At 45.4% G+C, this 16,799-nt stretch overlaps 1 protein-coding gene across 5 annotated transcripts in view; it reads right to left on the minus strand.

Moving 5' to 3' along the window:
• rfx1a (regulatory factor X, 1a (influences HLA class II expression)) overlaps window positions 1–16,799 on the minus strand; it is a 28,017-nt gene that overhangs the window by 5,875 nt on the left and 5,343 nt on the right. Inside the window, exons 3-17 of one of the 5 annotated variants that reach the window (XM_080774960.1) lie at window positions 16,163–16,272; window positions 15,460–15,555; window positions 14,591–14,688; window positions 13,167–13,263; window positions 12,180–12,491; window positions 9,182–9,363; window positions 7,500–7,619; window positions 6,321–6,442; window positions 5,465–5,583; window positions 4,594–4,703; window positions 4,166–4,317; window positions 2,963–3,060; window positions 2,625–2,774; window positions 1,558–1,766; window positions 48–201 (exon numbers count right to left, since the gene is read on the minus strand). In XM_080774960.1, the coding sequence (XP_080631086.1) occupies window positions 48–201; window positions 1,558–1,766; window positions 2,625–2,774; window positions 2,963–3,060; window positions 4,166–4,317; window positions 4,594–4,703; window positions 5,465–5,583; window positions 6,321–6,442; window positions 7,500–7,619; window positions 9,182–9,363; window positions 12,180–12,491; window positions 13,167–13,263; window positions 14,591–14,688; window positions 15,460–15,555; window positions 16,163–16,272 (2,129 nt within the window). Of the gene's footprint in view, window positions 1–47; window positions 202–1,557; window positions 1,767–2,624; window positions 2,775–2,962; window positions 3,061–4,165; window positions 4,318–4,593; window positions 4,704–5,464; window positions 5,584–6,320; window positions 6,443–7,499; window positions 7,620–9,181; window positions 9,364–12,128; window positions 12,492–13,166; window positions 13,264–14,590; window positions 14,689–15,459; window positions 15,556–16,162; window positions 16,294–16,799 lie in introns of all 5 variants that reach the window. The other 4 variants (XM_080774958.1, XM_080774959.1, XM_080774957.1 and 1 more) reach the window with 4 other exon arrangements.

Here is a 16,799-nt window from a genome sequence, read left to right on the forward strand (position 1 = left end):
TTCGTGACGTGACGTGTGCATGTGTGTGTGTGTGTGTGTGTGTGTACCTCTCCCATGACGGCGATAGGGGTCTCCCCCTTTGCCTGAGCCACCCTGTGTTCTATCAGGTAGTACATGTACTCGTCATACAGCAGGCGGATCAGGTGGAAGGAACCAAAGCTGGCAGCACTGCGTAGGGTCAGGTCCCTAATCACCATGGAGCTGCAAGGAGGCCAGAGGGAGGGCAGAGGCTGGATGAAACCACCGTGTCCTGTGTGTGGGTGGGTGCATGCGTGCGTGCATGTGTGTGTTCAAATTTAACCACAAATGTTAATATTATTATTTAGATCTAGCCTTGCGTATAGCGATACTAATATCACTGTGTGGATATTAGTCTCGTCCCTCTCAGTGTTCAGATTTTCTTTCGCAATGTCCCGCCCCATATTTGCATACTGGGCCCTGGTTGGTTATATAGCGTGGTTCCAGACGAATCTGGTTGGCCGTCACCATTTCGGCCATGAAGTCCTCTCACAATTGAGAGGTGCCAGACATAATCTGCCTTGCAAAGGCTACGCGATTTGTGTTAGATCACCAATGTGTGGGTCACAGACCACTTTTTATGGGTCACGACTCGAGTAGAAATCCCATTCCCTTGTCCTACTTTTAGAAAACAAATATATAGATATTCAAAGATTTGCACAATTTTACACGTTTTTTCAAAACAGCAAATCTACAAGCTCAAGAAGTTACGCGCTGCTACTTTTGATTAGCCAAAGTATGAAAGGAAAATATCTTATGCACACCTAAGGACAGGTGTGTCGGAGAAATGAACTGGAAGAGGAGGAAAAAACTGGAGTGAGTCCCGCAAGTTCACTTACAGAATGTTATTTAAGCAACGGTCAGACCTTCATCTGATTGATTGAATAGTTCATTAGACAGAAATGTAAAAACAGAAACAGAGCACAGTCAAACACTCAGTCCAAAAGGGATAGCACCAAAAGAAAGTCCTAGCGGTCTTGTTTCCATTTAGGCCCTATGCAATCAATTCATAGACATGACATGAAGAATAACCACAAAATTCAATATCATCACAGGTAAAAGAAAAAAGAAAAAAAAGCCCAATGATGCCCGGTTAAGGTTTGACTGACCGAAACGTTTCTGCTTAAATACAATTACTTAAGTGAAGACTCCAGAGGACTCCAGTTTTTTTTCCTATTAGCCAAAGTATTAAAATAGGGATAAAATCTAAAATTTCCCGGTTTCAGTGGGGTTAAACACGGACCCTGGCCCAGGCGGTGGCGTAACCGTCTGGGCACCCGACTGGTAATCCAGTCGCAGTGTGCCGCGGGTTCGACTCCCGAGCCCGACACGGCCTTTACTGCATGTCTTCCCCCATCTCTCTCCCGTTTCCTGTCAGCCTACTGTCTGTCCCTTCAAAAAACCAATAAAAGGCGCAAGGCGCAAAAAAATATCTTAAAAAAACAAAAAAAACACGGACCCTGAAGATTTAAGCGTACTTTTTTCTCAACATCATCATCATGTCCACGGATGCGTTTTTCTCGGCTCTCACTCACTCACCTGTAGAAGGACCACTTGAGCAGGAAGAGCTTGGCGGCCTTGGGGAAGGCGGGGCTCTGCTGGTAGGGCTTGAGCACCTGGGAGACCACGCCGTCCAGCCAGGCGGCCCACTGCTCCAGGGAGTTCTGCTGCTGCAGCGTCAGCTTGAAGTCCTGCTCCAGACGCTGCACCACGCGGTCCTCACAGCGGCACACCCACGACGCCTGCTCCTGTATGGGACGGGGGGACGGGTGGGGACGGGTGGGGACGGGGGGTGAGGAGGGTACGTGCGTGTGTGTCAGGAGCAGTGTTGATTTTGTCGACTAACCCATTCTGCCCTGAGATCAGATTCTAAAAATGTTTTCTACATCCTGACAGTTTTCTGAAAAAGCTATGTTTCGTTCTTCGATTTTTCAAAAATAGCAGACCTATAAGCTCGTAGCTCTATGAGCTTGTAGAGCTGCTATTTTTCAATAGCTAAAGCATAACATAATGCTAACACCAAAAGGGGTTCCCGCCCAGATTGGGCTAAACTATGACGAAACAGTTTTGTCGATTACATTTTTCCCACTGACGAAAGCAAAATAAAAACAAAGCTATGATGACTAAAACCGAGACTAAATATGTTGACGATTTCGTCAAACCAAGAAAATCTACTAGACTAAAATTTGGTGAAAACAGAATGCAACCGAGTGTAAAATCAGGCATTATGACGCCATATGGCCCACCAAAATACATTTTAGTTAACTAAATCAACTATTTACCCTGACAAGCTCTCGGAATCGTAGGAGTTGAGGTGATTTGTTGTTTGACCAGTTTTTTACAGTATAGCTCTCACATGGTAATGTCACGTGTTGTCAGTGAGCTTGTACATCGGACGTTGTCGATATTCATCACATGAAAGTAGTTAAGCAGTGAATGACTGCCAGGTGTGAATGTGTGTAACCTAGCTAAAAGTGTTAAATACGGTGGTGGTGCTGCTGCTGCTGGTAAAACCATCAAGCATGTTCAGTTCCCGCGTCACATGCATCAACATGTACAACAGATGCTACATTAGGTGACACGACACACGCAGGGATCAGGCAGACCTGTACGTTGGCGAAGTCGACCCGGTTGAGGTCGGAGAGCATCTGGTTGATCTGGGCCGTGTTCTGCAGGACGGCTCGGGCCGCCTGGGCCAGGTGGTTCAGACTGGTGTAACGACGCAGTGTCTGGGCAAACGCACTGGCCGACGTCACCTATCGGAGCGCGCGCACGCACGCACGCACACACACACACACACACACACACACACGCACCAGGGTTCACACACATTTTTAACAAAAACGATTTCACATCCTGACGCGCACGCACACGCACACACTCACACACACACACACACACACACACACACACACACACACACACACACACACAGATAGTGTACCTTGATGCGGACCATTTCCTCTGGGATGTTCATCATGGCGTTGGTCAGCCAGCTCTCCAAGCTTTTGGCAAAGTTTCGGATGGCTTGCGTTAAGGCACCTGGTAGCAAAGAGACAACATGTCTGTCATGTCCGGTCTTTTTGTGCACCGCTGTTGTACGATGCGGTATAAAATAAGGGCTTAACGTGTCTCTATATACCTCTCTATAGACATTTTCATCGTATCATAGGCCATGTCTCACCGGCATCCTCACCTCATCTGACGCAAATTTTGACCCGGTGGTCAATATTTAATTTATTCAATCAATCAGTCAGCCTTCTGATTGGTCCCTGACTGACTAACCAGCAGGCTCTTTCTGCCTTGTTTATGTTGAATTTGCTAAAACATCATTTTTGGAAAAAAAGCTAAAAACTAAAAATGATATGCAGAGTCACCGTGCTGCACCTGTGATGTTCCTTTTCACTGACTGCACAGAATATCAATATGAAGCAACTGAAAAAACATGTTATTTCAATGGTAGTGAATGGAGAGAGGGGATTTTTGTCCAACCACAAAACTGCAACCAATGGGTGCGAAGAGGGCCACAACCACGGGCGGGACTTGACAAAGGGTGAATTCCCTGAATGAGCAGGCAGGATTGAAACGGGTTCAAATCCGGGGTACGTACATCAGACTAATCGATTTTGTCAATTCAAAAAAATAAATCCTATTTATTTTGGAACTTGTGAAACGGGACATTCTGCAAAATTTGTGCTTTATCCCATTTTGGGGCGGGAACCCCTTTTGGTGTTAGCATTACGTTATGCTTTAGCTATTGAGAAATAGCAGATCTACAAGCTCATAGCGCGCCACCGAGTGGCACGCTACGAGCTTGTAGGTCTGCTATTTTTGAAAAACCGAAGAACGACTGACACAGAAACATAGCTTTTTCAGAAAACTGCCAGGATGTAGAAGACATTTTTAGAATCTGATCTCAGGTCAGAATGGGTTATACTTCTAACCTACTTGTGACAGAGTGAGAGTATGATTTTACTTGAGCAAAACGTGCGAGTACTTGTTCTGTCATCACCTGACGCTGCCAGATCCAAGAAGCTTGCTACACACATTTGTTTCACAGCTTATTTGGGGAACATGCTTACTCAATACCGCCCCCATCTGGCAGAGTCAGGTTAGTTCTGTCAGTGCAGGTTATTACTGTACATACTGGGGATGGGTCTGAGGACGTCGGGGATGAGGATCTCCACCAGGGCCTGGTACAGGCTGTTGTCACAGTCTCTGCTCCAGCGCAGCACAGGGTCGTACTTGCACAGCAGCACCAGGCACGACTTGGGCAGCCGCTTCTCGGACTCATCATGACTGGGAAAATAAATAAATAAAGAGACTCGTAAATAATAAATAAACTTGCAACCAACTTGGTTCCGTGTTCCGTGTGTTTAAAGTGCACGTGTACAGTGTATAAAGGCTGTTTTATACGTGTTAAGAGTCTGTCTACGCCCCTACGGTGTAAAGCTAAAACCATCTAAAGGGTTGTAATTACCCAGTGTACATAAATTAGCATAATGAAATGATGGAGTGAAAATGTGCGTGCGTACATGTGTGCTTGCGCGCGTGCGTGCATGCGTGCGTACTCACACAGCCAGCGTGGCGCTGTCTCCAACGTGACTCTGGCTAAACCTCCAGAAGGTCTTCCACAGCGTCTCCACCAGGGTGAACTGGAGGTTGACGATCACGTCCAGTATAGCCTGGAGGACGACAATCAACCACACCACATGAGCAACGGATGCCGGGCTGTACGGTGGACGACGGACATGCTGACTACACTGACTTTTTTTCACTCCTGTCCCATGCCTGCACTCCCACAGGGGGGAAAAGAAAATCCCATCTCGATCAAAATGGTTCCCCCCAGGCAAACTGCACTGCGAACTCCCATCATCGGTAACGCCACAGCAATAATTTGGTCTGATGGTGTGATCGAGAAGGCGGAACTGAAGCTCATTTTCTTAGCGATGTTTCAAACCAACACTGGTCTTTTCTCAGAATGATGGTGCTTTTCCATTTCTTAGAACCGTCTCTCCACTCGACTTGACCCCACTTAGTTTCCACTATACAGACAGTAAAGTACCCTCTACTTACACAATGCTAAAGTTAAAGGTAATGCCATCTCTAAGCATGTATAATGCTCTAGTCTATTTCATCTGCATAGTTCAACAACAAAAAAAACGAATTTCCTAGCCAAGAAATAGGCCACGCAGTTGCACAATATTGATTAATTCCACATTTACAGTGGTTACAGACAGTAGTTAAAAAAGGTTCGCTAACAGTATTCGGGAGATTCCATACCTGTGCGTTCGTTCGCGTCACCTTTTGGTGATCACCTCAGCTCACTTGGAACCTCAACCTCAACATACCCGATCTAGCGGATCTATAAGCACTCATCCACAAGGCAGCGCCCCGCCGTGACACGTCGTGTGAGTTTGCAGATCTGCGGTGAAACGGGACGTACCTCACAGTGTTCCCTGTAGAGCAGCTGGAAGCTCTTGATGTGCTCCAGCTCGATGCCCTCGGGCAGAGCCTTCCCCTGCAGGTCAATGTCGGGGAACTCTGGCAGCGCTCTGGATGCATCTGGACACACACGCACGCACACACACACACACACACGCACGCACGCACGCACACACACACACACACACACACACACACACACACACACACACACAGACACACACACAGACACACACACACAAGGACGCACGCACACACACACACACACACACACACACACACACACACACACACACACACACACACACAAGGGGTATATATATTTATCACTGCATTAGCGGTGCAGCAGGTAATCGCCAGTGATGGAAAAGTATGAACATGTTTTACTTGAGTAAAAGTATCAATACTGCAATATATAAATACTTTGTTACTTTGTTACTTTGTTTAAGTAAAAGTTTGGAATTCAACATTCAACTTTTTTTCCCCCTTTTTTATCACACGATTTTGCAACCCATTTTTCCACCGGGGTTGAACCGGTCCGGTTCTTTCCTCCCGCCAAATATTGAACCAGTTGGAATTAACATACCAAAAGTACGTAATATTATGTAGAAGCTTGTATATCGCCTATTGTAGTGGAGAAAAAGTACAATATTTGCCTCTAAGTCTAAGATGTAGTGGAGTAGAAGTAAAATGAGTGAAAATTGGAAATGCTCAAGTAAAGTGCAAATACCTCAAAATTGCACTTACGTAAATGCACATATGTTAATTTACACCACTGGTAATCGCTAATTGATTATTGAGCATATAATAAAAGCTAACGGCTCGTTTTCCATTGTGGTGGACCGCTAACAACTGACCCAGGAACTGCTGGTACTGCTGCACCTGGCCGCTGATGTCACTGAGCTGCTGCTGCTGCTGTTGCCCCGCCCCCGACGCCGTGCCATTGGTCATCCCCTCCACCTTCTGCACCTGCTTCAGCCTGACGGGACACGCGGCACACCAATCAGGAGCAGGGGGTTAGTTTCTCACAGTGCGTCGTAACAGCGGCTTGTGCAGAGATAGGACTGGTAAGATAAGCTCTCACCATAACATCAGATAATAAGCAGTTATGTGATTATTGACAGATCCTAATGGACAAACTACAGAAGAGAAGACACAGCAGAACACAGAGAGAGAGAGAGAGAGAGAGAGAGAGAGAGAGAGAGAGAGAGAGAGAGAGAGAGAGAGAGAGCACATTGTGCGTGCATGTGAGAGAGAGTAGTCTCGCATAGCCAGACAACTATTCCACAAACTCCTAATGCTATATAGTCTGGAACTACACCTGAAATCAGAGTAAGGAAGCTGGCATGTCCTTTCACAAAAATAAAGTTAATTTTATTTTATTTCCATTTCTGCTAAGCAGCAAGCTATACACTGTATGCTTAGATTATCTTTATTTATATTAGGATACATTTGTGTGACTGTAAAGACAAAACGGAAGTGGGTAGGAGGCTTCACTTCCACTTCATCGCTTGTTCGGTCATGATCAGAGCTTCAGAAGCATTTGAAAATTGCAGGAGGCAACAGCAGATAATGCAGTTGCGCGTGATTATTGACAGATCCTAATGGACAAACTACAGAAGAGAAGACAGTAGAATACACAGAGAGAGAGAGAGAGTGTGTGTGTGTGTGTGTGTGTGTGTGTGTGTGTGCGTGCGTGCGTGCGTGTGTGTGTGTGTGTGTGTGTGTGTGTGTGTGTGTGTGTGCAAGCGTGCGTGCATGCATGTGAGAGAAAGAGACGAACAGGGAGGAATTGGGAAGTGCTGCAACGACGCAATAAGGCATAATGATGAAAGATGCATTTAACAGTCTCTCACGAGCTCTGACAAACTGAGAACAACACTGGAGCGGTGAGCGCAAAAGGAAGTGAAAGAGACTGAGGCGAGGTCGGCGGAAGACCTTCGAAGGAAACACATTGATGCAAAGTGCACCACGGCGCGGCGCGGCACGGCGTGCGGCGCGCGCATATACACTTGCGTGTATCATTATGTATATACCTCTGTTTTTGTGAGAAGGGCTGCTGCCTCATGGCCAAGTGCTGCTGATCCTCCATCAGGCGGAGAAGGGAGGAGGTGGCCTTGATCCTCAGCCCATAGTAGTGGTACTTGGAGTTCCCTCTGTGGAGGAATAAGAAACCACACAGTTACAGGGTTATACTCTGACTGGGACCACACCGTAGAACTGTAAAACTCTGAGAGAGCGTATACAACTGGAGCCATGTTCATTAACCCGTTTAGACCTTGAGGACGATTCTACAAATGCCTTCTAAGTCCTGACAGTTTTCTGAAAACCCCGTGTTTCTATGTCAGTGGTTCTCAAACATTTTCGTGTCAAGGACCCCCAGAAATATATGTATTTGGCCGGCGACCCCCATCTGGAAGAAAAAAAAAACGTTCCAGGGACCCCCCCCCCCCCCCCCCCCCCCCCAGAAGCAAAGATTTGACTTAAAAACATTCGCTCTGAAAGAATATAATATGCAAAGATCGCAATTAAAAGAAAAAAGCAGACCTACAAGCTCGTAGCGCGGCACCTATGAGCTTGTAGGTCTGCTATTTTTCAATAGCTAAAGTACAACATAATGCTTAAAACACCAAAAGGGGTTCCCGTCCAGAATGGGTTAACTAAGTGGTCCTGTCCGGTTCCAGTTGCAACGCTCTCATAGTTACAGATGGATAAATCGACACTGAGGATTTCGTCGTGGTGAAGATGGTTTCCACACATGCTATTGATGCTAGGAGGAACGTGAGAAGAACCTGTGTCAACATCCTGTCAGCTGCTTACGTTTACAAAAAAGCCTTTCATAGCAAACTTTGCTAAATTCGTGAACACCGTCCGCGCTGGAACAATGTCCGTTATTGTTTTCCGCGCACGGTGTGTCTGCACGTTGTCTTGGTATGTTTCACTGTGATTTACTGCGATGAGGTTTTAACCTAAGATCAGATAAGATCAGATAAGATCAGCCTTTGAAGCCCTTCGGCTTCAAAGGCTGATCTTATCTTACACCACTATAGGACGTTTTAAATGATAGTAATAATACTAATAACAATAATGAATAAGACAAGTTTGTGAACGCTATTATAGCAATCTAACATTCTAACATGCCTTTCTCTTATGGTTTACGTCGTCACCTAGGACAACGGCTCCAAACAGGAAATTCACAAAGGCAGGAAAGGTCATGACAGTGGTGTTATCGTGTGTGTGTGTGTGTGTGTGTGTGTGTGTGACTGTGTGTGTGTGTGTGCACTTGTATTACTATACTTGTGAGGGCCAAACGTCCCCCAGAATTATAGTAGCATTTGAGAAACAGACATTGTGAGGACCAGCTTCCTGCTCGCAAGAAACATGTCACAAGAAACACATGTTTTATCAAGGCTTGATTTATACCATATCATCATGCTTCTTTTACAGGCAAAGCTGTACGAATGTACGCATGAAGCTCAAAAAGGATCAAAGTGCGACATGTTCCGAGCTTGTAGAGCGGCGCAGCAGTTAAACTCGGGCTATACGTAACTCAGGGTTACGTTGAAGAAATATATCCGCATACAAAACACAAAAAAATCACTATGCTAAAATGCTGATGTCCTCACTCCTCACAAGTATAGCAATGCAAACGTCACGTGTGTGTGTGTGTGTGTGTGTGTGTGTGCGCGCGCGTGCGCTTGTGCATGTGCATAGTTACCGCGTTCCCAGGCGCCGCGTGCGGAGCCCCATGAAGACGGAGCGGATGAGCTTGCCGAAGGAGGCGGCGTTGACCGGCTCCAGCTTCTGCTCCTGGCAGTGCAGCAGGTAGTGGCAGTAGAGGGTGGAGCGCGGCAGACTCACGCCTTCAGCGGTCTCATAGTTGTCCAGCAACCACTGTACCTGACACACACACAGGCTGGAGCAGTTAGCAAACGCTGTACCTGACACACAGGCAAAACACGCACGCACGCACGCACGCACGCACGCACGCACACACGCGCACACACACACGCACACGGCTGCTGTAAGGGTCACTCACCCCGTCTGAGGCAGTGGTTTCTTAAACTTTTCGGGGTCGAGACCCAAAAGGGGAGATTTGATTTGCTCCGGGGGAGCCAAACTAGTGAAAATACTCAAAATAGCAGATCTACAAGCACACGGCGCGTCGCAAGCTTGTAGATCGGCTATTTTTACTACTTCTTAATTATGTATTTAAAAATATACTGTATATATTCCTTGAGAAAGATTACAACGTATTGGCATCAAAATAATACTTACAGTATCAAGGGTAAAAGGTTTTATCTTTTGTTAGGTTTGTTTGTTCTACATTTATTTTTATTATTATTATTATTTATATTTTTAATAATCGTTTGACCCACTGTTTGGGAAACAGTGGTCTGAGATACAAACAAACATGCACGCGCGAGTGCTAGGGCTGGGCAATTAACCGTAAATATAGAAATATATATTGTTCTTCTTATACGTATCAAATCGAATAGATTTGTTTAGTAATTAGTCAGATTAACCACTTAACTGTATTAAACTGATTGGGCAAACAACCGCCGATCTACAAGTTCACAACATGTGTGCTCTGTGAACTGCTTGTAGACCTGCTATGTTCACTATTTGTTTAAGTAATGTCGATTTCAAGTCATATCGCCCAAGCCTAACAGACGCACACGCTCACACACACAGTCACACACACACACACAAATTAAAAGACATACATGCACATTAATGTGCGTGCCGTGGCATACAACACTGGTATGCAATGACTTCATGAGCCGTGCTATTGATGGAATCCAAAACAGTGATTTGGTGATGTGGTGTGTGATGAAATCTGTGATGCAAAAAATACGAGGTTGCAATCGTTTCAGGCAAAAAAAAAGGAAACGTAAAGGAAGATGTCCCATTATATCACATGCACTGTAATGATGTGAAACTTGATGAGGTCATGGCTTTGCTCTCGATGTGGAGGAAATCACAGTTAAAACATATTGTTGCATTGCATCACATTTTTAGCGGTGCCTGTGCAAAGAAAGAATATATTATGCAAAAGGCAGTTCCACCGCGACCTCACGCCTGAGGTAGGCTATAGTCTGCTGTGTCTCAGAGGCAGGACTGATGCATAGGAAGGAAGACACTGTGGAGCATCACAGACAGTTTGAGGCCCTTTTTAACCCATTTAGTCCTGAACAAATGTCTTCTAATCCTGACAGTTTTCTGAAATACCTATGTGTCTATATCAGTGGTGCTCAATATCATGTCAAGGACCCCAAAATGTATATTTAATTGGCTGCCAACCCCCATTTGAGTTGTTCCAGGGAGGCAGAAGCAAAGATTTTAGTTAAAGATTTTCACTGTGAAAGCATATATTCAAAGATTTGCAGCACATTTTCAAAAAAATAGCAGACCTACAGTACAAGCTCGTAGCGCGGCACTCTATGCCGCGCTATGAGCTTGTAGATCTGCTACTTTTCAATAGCTAAAGTATAACATAATGCTTAAAACACCAAAAGGGGTTCCTGCCCACAATGGGTTGATTCACAGGTTGCAGGTAAAAAATGACTATCGAGTCCATTTTTACCTGCAAGGCTGCACCCTGTGAATGACAAAGGGCTCGAACTGTCTGTGACGTAACATAAAAAAACAATAAAAAATTAAAAATATATACAGCCAGTGGTGGAAGAAGTACCGTACTCGGATGTTTTTCTTAGGCAAAATAGCAATACTACAATGTAGAAATACTCTTTTACCAGTAAAAGTCCTGTATTCAAAATATTCCTTGAGAAAGATTACCGTAATTTCCGGACTATAAGCCGCAACTTTTTACCCATGATTTGTACCCCCTGCGGCTTATACAACGATGCGGCTAATCTATGGATTTTTACAGCTAACACAGAGCCATCTAAGGCTCTGAGCTAACGAAACGGCCACTAGGGGGCCACCTGCGGCGTCCAGTGCGGCTTGTATACCATATTTGGGATTTTCCCTAAATTTGGCTGGTGCGGCTTATACTCAGGTGCGCCTTATAGTCCGGAAATTACGGTACAAGGTATTGAAGGTATTGGCATCAAAATAATACTTACAGTACCGAGGGTAAAGGCACTCATTATGCAGAAAGGTCCATATCACAATCATAATATTGGATTTTAGTTAGTAATGCATCAATGCGTGCGTCACTAAAATAACGTGATGTGTTGCTGGGTAGCTTAACTTATAGTAAATTAGTAATGCATGATCCTTTATCAGTTCATGATGTACGTTTTGTATTCCTAATATAAATCTACAACATAACTAAAGCTGTTCAAGAAATTGTAGTCTAGTAATACAGTGTTTGTCCCTGAGATGTAGTATACTGTGTTGAGACACATGGAAATACTCAAGTAAAGTAAACCTCAAAATTGTACAGTACAGTTCTTTAGTTACTTAGGTTTCCACCACTGCGTTTATGGTAAAAAATATATATAAAAAAACAGAGCACCTTCCGCCCAGTTTTTAACTGTGCTTTCCACTTGAACAGAACTTGAAAAAATGACATCATCATCAGCGTGCGCCGCCGTTGGGCTTGCGTGCGTACGTGCGTGCGTGCGTGCGTGTGATGATAACACAAAAAAAGGGAAGGAAGGGGTGCATAGATTCCCGCGCTTGGCGCCTCTGCATACCTTTTTGTCTGCCGACGGCACGCTACTGTCCTCGCCCTCTGTAATACTCACAGTGACCGGGGAGGCTCGGGCGGGCGTGCTGTGAGAGTAGCTCTGAGCGGCGCCCACGCCCCCGCCGCTGCCCAGCATGTAACCCCCCTGGATCACATAGCTGCCGGCCGTCGCGCCACCGCCGCCGTTGGTGCCCGCCCCTTCCCCCGACCCGTTGGCCCCGTTGACCCCCGCCGAGGTCACCACCGTGGCGCCGCCCGCCGCCGCCAGCGTCCCTGGCGAGGCGCCGGCGGGCTGTGCCACGAACATGGACACCCCGCCCGACGCGCCGGCCGTGACCGAGACGGTGAGGGGCGTGCCGGGGGTGGAGGCCTGTGAGTACAGGGGGGGGTGTACACACAATTGAATTATTATTACATCTAAATCGCTAATTGTTTTTGTTAAAATAAAAAGGAGAAATGGCAGATCTGCATGCTGATTTTTACCTTTTTCTATATACTTTCTTGGTATATTTCAGTTATTTGTCATATCTGCCTTGTGCACTTTTTTATAACGAAGCCTGAAGATCTACAGTGTGCGGGGGTATTTTTGAGGGGCGCTATATTCAGCTATAGTGTAGATCTTCGTCTTATACAAACAAATAAATTAAAAAAACAAAAAAATCCCACTGACAATGAATGAAGAATTTACGTCATATGTGGACGAGCAAATCGGCTATTTTTGTCCTACTCAAAGACTAAATTCCCATTCATTGACAATGATTGGATGATGTACGATGATAAGAGCGCCCCTCACTTCAAACGTGAGTGATCTTTCTATGTCATTATCGATGTGCACTTGCCTATGCACCTGTTCCTAAGTCTCTGCTCTAGGTGTAGCGAAAGCTTTTCTCTACCTTTATTACGGAGCCTAAAAGCCAAACCGAAATTTGATTTATATTCACAATGTTCCAATGTCCAATGCTAAAAAAAAACACACACACAATTGAATCATTGAATCGCAATTATTTCTGTGCAACTTAGAACGTGTGACGGGTGACAGCCGTACCTGTGAGACGGAAGTGGACGGAGCTTCGTAGTACTGGGCGGCGGACGTGGTCTGTGTGTACAGCGCCGCGTCTGTGTAGGAGAAGCTGCCGGAGCGGCTGCAACGAGAGACGGGGTGGGGAGGAGGGAGCGGTTAGGGAGATAATTAGGAAGCAAAGGGTCCTTACGTTGAGTTCACAACACCGGCAGCTCCAACAAACCATACGACACTACAAAGCAACACGGGACGTCTGTCGCCGAGTTGCTGTTTAAATGTTGCGCGTCGCGCTCGTTAACGCAATCGAGCGTGCTTCTGACGAGTGAGGAAAAATATAAATGAAAATGTAATGGCTCGGGGGTTAAGGAAATGGTGGAAACTAATTTTGTAGCTTTAACAGCTGCTGGTGCGAAGTTGAAGCCAGCGGCACTTTATTTTGTGTCGGAAACCTCAGTTTAGTATGTGTCTTCATGTCGCTGGCTTCCATTGAAAATGACTGGTGGTAACCTGTAGCTTTGTAGCTGCAGTTGAAGCCAGCTCAGCTTGTAGCTTTGTAGATTTTGTAGCAGCGAAAAACGCCAGGCGTCACTTTGTATCTTCATGCCGCTGGCGTCCATTGAAAATGAATGGTATCGTGTACCTTTGGAGCTGCCAGTGTGAACGCAGCATTACGTAAGATTCATACTTTGGGGGTGCTCAATTATTTTTTTTTCACGATTGACCGATATTGATATACCGATCTTGTGCGTAAGGGGAAGATTTGAATATTTCCCGAATTGTTGTATGTCAAACCCCATGTCAAAACTGTTCCTGTGTGTGGGGAGGAAGGGAAGACTGTTTAGGCCTGTCACAAAGATGCAAAGCTATATTATACTGTATATCGGATTGACTGATATTTGGTGTTAGACATCGGTTTCTCCAGATCGTGTAAATTGCTGATCACCGTCATTTGGGGTGAAAATGGGACAATTTAAATATGCGGCCGATCGATCGGAGCAGCTCTAATACTTTGTCGTACATTGGTGTTCCTCGCCGAAAACAGTCAATCTACAGGTTTGCGATGCGTCGTGAGCTTATCAACCATCCGCTGTCGTGTGACGGACTAAGAACAAAGTATTACAAAACCGCCCATGCACAAGAACACCACGCACACGGCAGTCTGTCTCCACTAGCTGTGTAGCTGTGTGTGACTCACTCCAGTCTTACATGGTGCTAGCGGTGTAGTCGTGTGTGACCCCAGTCTTATACATGATGCTAGCTGTGTAGTCGTGTGTGACCCCAGTCTTACATGGTGCTAGCTGTGTAGTCGTGTGTGACCCCAGTCTTACATGATGCTAGCTGTGTAGTCGTGTGTGACTCCAGCCTTACATGGTGCTAGCTGTGTAGTCGTGTGTGACCCCAGTCTTACATGATGCTAGCTGTGTAGTCGTGTGTGACTCCAGCCTTACATGGTGCTAGCTGTGTAGTTGCCGTCTGCTCCTTCCACGTACTGCACTTGGTTGGCGTACACGTGTTGCACGGGCACCTGTGTCAACTGCTGCTGCACCTGGAAAACACACACACACACACACACACACACACACACACACACACACACACACACACAATGCTGACATTAACCAATGGTAGTAGCCGATATGTATCTGCTGTTGATAAGCATTCAATTTCCGCTGGCTAGGTTGGTGTGTTGGTTATCTGCAACCTACTAAGCTGTAGATTCTGAACAGTACATTCTTATATAATGAAGATGTATTGGTTTCCCTGCACAAAATAGGGAAATAATAACAGCGAAACTAAATATATTAATATGGGTATCAGCATCGGCTACCGGCTAAATTGTTACATTAAACATCAGTATCGGCCAAGAATTTCCATATCGGTGCATCCCTACTTGTGTGTGTGTATCTAATGTATATCAGTGTCTCACTGAGTGAATGCTAATGTCTAGCGTGTTCAAAAGGTCATTCTACCTGACCAGCAGTGCGGGCGGGAACCCCTTTTGGTGTTTTAAACATTATTGAAAAATAGCAGATCTACAAGCTCATAGCGTGCCACCGAGTGGCGCTCTACGAGCTTGTAGGTCTGCTATTTCTTGAAAAATCGTGAAAATGTGGAGTTGTTAGTAGTATTTTAACACTACGTCAGTTCCCATTAGGCACAAATTAGACGCCAACCACACGTTGCGGGCAAAGGGGTCGGATCTATAAATAGGATGATATAATTAATGCGGTTGGATGACGGATGGATGATGAACAGGCGGCATGCCGCAGATTCGGGTGACGAGAATGTCCATCTCTAGTGTGCGTGCGTGCATTACCTCCTGGCTGATGTGCACGGGCTGCAGGCTGGTGACACTGAGCTGGGTACCGGGCTCAGTCTTGGCGATCTGAGAGGTGGCCTGCACCACAGACCTCTGATTGATGAAAGAATACACAACAGCATGATTACAAATGTGCTTTAGCCCATTTTGACCTGAGATCAGATTTCTAAAAATGTCTGTTTGAAAATGACAGTTTTCTGAAAAAGCTATGTTTCTATGTCAGTGGTTCTTCGATTTTTCAAAAATAGCAGACCTACAAGCTCGTAGCGCACCACTCGGTGGCGCGCTATGAGCTTGTAGATCTGCTATTTTCCAATAGCTAAAGCATAACATAATGCTAACACGAAAAGGGATTCCCGCCCCAAAATTGCAATTGCCCAATCACCCAAATTTGAGTTAATACGATATACATTTTCAAATATGAAAAAGAAAAATCCAAAAAAGTAGATCTACAAGTTTACAACGTGCCACTAAGTGACTATTTCCACTATTTTTTGAAAGTGTGCGGACATTTTTAAACATGGAAAAGATTATGACTATTATCTACAATAATTGCAATTAGGGGCTTGATTGTGACAGGCTTGTGTGTATGTGTGTGTGTGTGTGTGTGTGTGTGTGTGTGTGTGTGTGTGTGTGTGTGTGTGTGTGTGTGTGTGTGTGTGTGTGTGTGTGTGTGTGTGTGTGTGAGCGTGTGCGTTACCTGCTGGCCTGCCTGCACCTGCTGAACCACCTGTGTGGGAACTCCTGTCTGCACCACAGCTGGTGGGGAGCTGGAGTCTGATATGCTGTCATTGGAATGGAGGGAACCCTCTGAAGGACACAAAGTGTAACCTTTATCTAATGTTATTCTGCGGTTCACTTTGTTTCAAACAGCACAGATAAAATAAGTATTTTCTTACACATCAAAACCACTGAGTATTGTACACAACAAAAATAGTAGTGTGTGTGTGTGTGTGTGTGTGTGTGTGTGTGTGTGTGTGTGTGTGTGTGTGTGTGTGTGTGTGTGTGTGTGTGTGTGTTTTCTTATACTTCTGCACATCAGCAGGACATACTTCCTCAAACGCTTAAGGCCTAGGGCTGAAACGCGTCCATTTCCTTCTTTTGTTATATATTTTTTTGCGAGTGCTCGCTGTGCTTCATTTGGCATTTGTGTGCCTTGTGGGTCCAACATAAGACTGTTGAGATAGGCAAGGCCATGCAAGGCAGTTTTATCTGTATAGCACATTTCAACAACAAGGCAATTAAATGTGCACAGAACATCAAACAAATGGAACACAATTATACAAGGACATTAGGTTGCATAAAACAAAAGAACTACAACAATATTAAATACCCTT

The sequence above is a fragment of the Protomyctophum bolini genome (genome assembly GCF_963924005.1).
Source record: "Protomyctophum bolini genome assembly, chromosome: 11".
In the NCBI taxonomy this organism is placed as follows: domain Eukaryota; kingdom Metazoa; phylum Chordata; class Actinopteri; order Myctophiformes; family Myctophidae; genus Protomyctophum; species Protomyctophum bolini.